The sequence below is a fragment of the Malurus melanocephalus genome, unplaced genomic scaffold (genome assembly GCF_030028575.1).
Source record: "Malurus melanocephalus ecotype Western Australia unplaced genomic scaffold, MMel_1.1 scaffold_670, whole genome shotgun sequence".
In the NCBI taxonomy this organism is placed as follows: Eukaryota; Metazoa; Chordata; class Aves; order Passeriformes; family Maluridae; genus Malurus; species Malurus melanocephalus.
Genome location: NW_026623902.1, coordinates 267844 through 272358, shown reverse-complemented (window position 1 = coordinate 272358; position 4515 = coordinate 267844). Strand labels below are relative to the sequence as shown.

General features: G+C 59.0%; 1 protein-coding gene across 1 annotated transcript in view; it reads right to left on the bottom strand.

Annotated features, from left to right (window-relative positions):
* Positions 1-6: 6 nt before the first annotated feature.
* Positions 7-4515, bottom strand: part of ADCY6 (adenylate cyclase 6) — a 13130-nt gene continuing 8621 nt past the window's right edge. The window contains exons 15-21 of the mRNA XM_057383956.1: positions 3717-3892; positions 3606-3635; positions 2759-2888; positions 1979-2242; positions 1288-1492; positions 571-695; positions 7-487 (exon numbers count right to left, since the gene is read on the bottom strand). Coding sequence (XP_057239939.1) covers positions 359-487; positions 571-695; positions 1288-1492; positions 1979-2242; positions 2759-2888; positions 3606-3635; positions 3717-3892 — 1059 coding nt within the window. The 3' untranslated portion in view covers positions 7-358. The remainder of the gene's footprint in view (positions 488-570; positions 696-1287; positions 1493-1978; positions 2243-2758; positions 2889-3605; positions 3636-3716; positions 3893-4515) is intronic.

The following is a 4515-nucleotide window of genomic DNA, read 5'->3' as shown; positions in this document are numbered from 1 at the left end:
GCGGCACTTCAATTTGGCACATGGAGGGGGCCTGGGACCCCCCAAAACCCCCTGCAGTCCCTTTCCTTGTGGGGGGCCCATCTCCCCTCTTTGGCACATGGGGGGTTTCAGCAAAGGGATGGAGGTTACCATGACCCCCCCCCCCAAAAAAAACACCCCGGTGCAGGGCTGAGAAACACTCCCTAAAACTCCCCCGGAGTAGGGGCACAGGGGGTCACCTCCCCACGCCCCCCAACCACCTCCCTTGTGTCCATTTCTCCCTTTTTTTTTTTAAATACTTGGATTTGGGGATTTTTTTTCCTTTTTTTTTTGCCCAAGCTTGGCACAGGCTGGGGGGGGGGGCACCATGGGAACCCCCCTAACTGCYCCCAGGGCCCGCATTGAGGAAGTAGGTGGTCATCTCCCCCTTGCCCTTGACCTTGACCAGCCCCCGGCACTCCAACACGTAGCCCTTGGCCGCCAGCACCTGGTACAGGTCCGTTGTCACCTGGAAGGGGGGGACACGGGGGTGAGGGGGGTTCATGGGGGTCTCTGGGTGGGGGTTTTGTCCCACTCCCGTCCCCGGCTGACCTGAATGCGGTCGGGGACCCCGGTGCTGTCCATGCGGCTCGAGACGTTGACGGTGTTGCCCCAAATGTCATATTGGGGCTTGCGAGCCCCGATGACCCCTGCGACCACCGGGCCCATGTTCAGACCTGGGGGGGACACGGTTAAGAGTCAGGGGTGCCCCCCAAAACCGAGGAAATGAGGGGAGGGCAAGGGGGGAGGGAGGGGAAAAGGGGGTGGGAAAGGCGAAAAGAAGAGATGAAGGGAGAAAAGAAGGGGTGAAGGGTAGAAGGGGGTGTGATACTGGAAAAGGAGAGAGTGAAAGGAGAACAGAGGGGTGTGAAGGGGGAAAAATGTGGGAGAGAGGGAGGTGAGAGAGGAAAAGAGGGATGTGAAGRGGGAAAAAGGTGGGCTGAGGGGAAAGAGGAGGTGAGAGGGGAAAAGGAAGGTGAGAGGGGGAAAGGGGGTGTAAGTGGGGAAAAAAAAGGGTAGGAGTGGAGAAAAGGAGGAGCGAAATGGTGAAAATAGGGGAGTGAGAGAGGAAAAGGGGGTGTAAAAAGAAAAGGGGATGTGAGAGAGGAAAATGGGGTATGAGAGGAGAAAAGAGTTGGTTGGGAAAGGAGGGGTGAGAGGAAAAAGGGGTGTAAAAGCCACTGGGCACAAAGCCACGCACACAGCCAGGGGCATGAGTGGGATGGCTGGAGGTGCATAGGAGCATGAGAGGGGTATGAGAGGGCTCACCAATCTTCATCTGGAAGTTGTTGAAGGAGTGCTCATTGATGTACTTCATCTGCTCCATGAGGTGCATGGCGTAGTCGGCCAGTGCTGCGATGTGGCTGCGGCCCTCGCGGTCGTAGGTGGCCGCGTTGAGCCCCGAAGCTGCCATGTAGGTGCTGCCAATGGTTTTGATCTTCTCCAGCTGCCGGTACTTCTGCTCGCTGATGATCTGGAGAAAAGGGCTGGGGTCACCCCCATGGCACCTGCTGAGGTACCCCAAATCCTGCAGCCTGTCCTGTAGCTCTGTAAATGCTGCTGCGTGGCCTTTCCAAGGTGCACCCCATCTTCCTGTGCCTCACCCATGCTGCTCCACAGCCTCTCCAGCACCCCATCCTCATCCATGGTGCTTCACAGCTTCTCCAACACCCCATCTTCCTGCACCCCATCTTTGTGCACCCTATCCATGCTGCTCCAACAGCCTTTCCAGCACACCCTGCACTCGTTCCTGTGGCTTCATGAAAGCTGCTYCATGGATTCTCCAAGGATGGGSTASATCCTGTATCTCATCCACRCTGCTCCACAGCCTTTCCACCACAYCCTGGAYCYCAWTCTCATCCATGTTGCTCCACGGACTCTCCAGCACCCCATGAACCCCACTCCTGTTCACTTCACCTCCAAGCACCCCCTCCCCTCGCCCTCTGCTCGACCCCAGCACCTCATCGAAGTCGGCGATGATCTCGTTGAGCAGCCGCAGACACTCCACCCCCTCATTGTTGGCCTCCAGCTCCACGTAGAACTCRGAGAAGTTGCTGATGGAGGCRAACATGACGGCCACRCACTCGCAGGACTGGTAGTAGAGCTCATCGTTGCGCCGCTCCCGCGCCAGAAAATGCGCGGCCACGTCCTTGGGCAGGATGTTGTGCAGCAGCCGCCGGTTGTAGGCCTGGAGCTCCTCCATCTCCTCCTTCTCACCTGTTGCCTGTGGGTACAGAGCTGTGTGRGAGCTGACACAGGACCCCGTGGCTCCCTGCGGTGTGGGGAGGGGGTTGGTGCCAGCACYGTGGTCACCCCAATCCCAGGGTGCAGGGAAAGGGTCACTCCCAGCCTTGTAGCCATCCCAGTGTCAGGGTGTGGGGAGGGGGTTGATCCTGGCCCTAGGTTGGTCTCTGTTCCATGACTGCCCAATTCCGGGGTGCAGGGAAGGATCAGTCCTGGTCTTAGGGTGCAAGGAAGGAACTGGTTTCAGCCTCACTCATCCTAATCCCAAAAGTCAGTTCCAGTCCCATGGTCACCCCAGTCCTGAGGATCAGGGTCAGTCCCACACCCATCCGCCCCAGTTCTGGAATGCTGAGAGGGGTCAGTCTTATCCCAGACTGGGAAGGGGTCAATCCTGACCCTGTGGTCACCCCAGTCCTGTGGTGCTGGGAGGGGACTGATCCCAGTCCTGGGATGCAGGGAAAGAGTCATTCCAAGCCCCCCACACTTTTGGTCATACCTGGAGCTTCCAGAGGAAGTCGAGGCGGGCAGTGGACTCGACCTGCTGCGCGTGCAGGTACAGGGCGAGCGCAAACACGGCCAGGACCACGGGTGTCATGTAACGCAGGGCCACCTTCCCCTCTGCCGGGCTGTGGGACCCCCGAGACCCCTGAGACAGGCTGAGGGACCAGCCCCACCCACCCAGGGACCCCAAACTGTCCCCAGAGCTCAAACATCCACCTACCCACCCTAGGGATCCCAAACTGCATCCAGACCCCAAAGATCCACCCAGATCTCAATGATCTGACCACCCACCCAGGGACACCAAACTGCACCCAGACCCCAAACCCCAAAGATGCACCCAGACCCCAAAGATCCACCCACTCACTCCAGGGACACCAAATTTGCACCCAGACCCCAAAGACACACCCAGACCCCAAAGATCCACCCACCCACTGCAGGGATACCAAATCTACACCCAAAGTTCCCCTTATCCACCCAAAGGGAACCCCAAACGTGCACCCAACCCCAAAGATTCACCTACTCACCCAGGAGACCCAAAACCTGCACCCAGACCCCAAAGATCCACCTGGACCCCAAAGACTGACTCACCCACTTTAGAGACCCCAAACCTACACCCAGACCCCAAACATTCCCTTTCCCACCGCAGAGACCCTAAATCTGCACCCAGACCCCAAAGATCCATTCTTTTACCCCAAAGAGGCCCAGATTTTCACCCTGAACCCACATCAGAGACCCCGAAGCTGCATCCATCCCAAGGGGCAAACACCCAAGGGACCCTCCTGCTTCTGCCCACCCTCACCCCGCAACTCCCAGGTCCCCATTAACCCCAGTTTCCCACTCACCACTCTCCCTGGGTCACGTTGAAAGAGGGCCTATGGGGAAAGGAGCTGGGGTTTAGTAGGGTGGGGACACAACCCCAAAGTGGGGACCCCAGAGGGATCAGGGGCACTCACAGGGCATTGGCCAGGACCAGCAGGTCGGCGTTGTCRAAGAGGGCAGCGTGAGGCCCCTCCACCAGCAGCAGGAACGTGGCCTCGATGCCCACCATGAGCAGCAGCTTCCCGATGCTACTGATGTGCAGGAAGACGGAGCAGGCGAGCAGGCTCAGCACCACGCTGTAGCTGAAGTACTGGAGGGGACAGGGTGGGGTGCACCGGCACCCCGGGAATGCTGGGTGGTACCCCAGGAACGCCGAGTGGCACCCCTGGGGTTTTTATGGCACCTTGGGAGCCACAGGTGGCACCCCAGGAACCAGAATTGACATTCCAGGAACCCCCGTAGCACCCTGATAGAACTAGATGAAACACTGAATGGCACCCCAGGAACCCCTTTAGCACCCTGGTAGCACTGGATGGCACCCCAGAAACCTCAGGTGGCACCCCTGCAACACTGGATGGCACCCCAGAAACCCCAGGTGGCACCCCTGAACACTGGATGGCACCCCAGGAACCGGAACTGGCACCCCAGGAACCCCTTTAGCACCCTGCAAGCACTGGATGGCACCCTGAAACATTGGATGGCACCTCAGGAACCCCAGGTAGCACCCCTGAAACACTGGATGGCACCCCAGGAACACCAGGTGGCACCCCTGGTGTCTTTRTGGCACYCTGGGAGCCACAGGTGGCACCTCAGGAACCAGAACTGGCACCCCAGGAACCCCTTTAGTACCCTGGTAGCACTGGATGGCACCCCAGGAACCAGAACTGGCACTCCAGGAACCCCGTGTAGCACCCTGGGAGCACTGGATAGCAC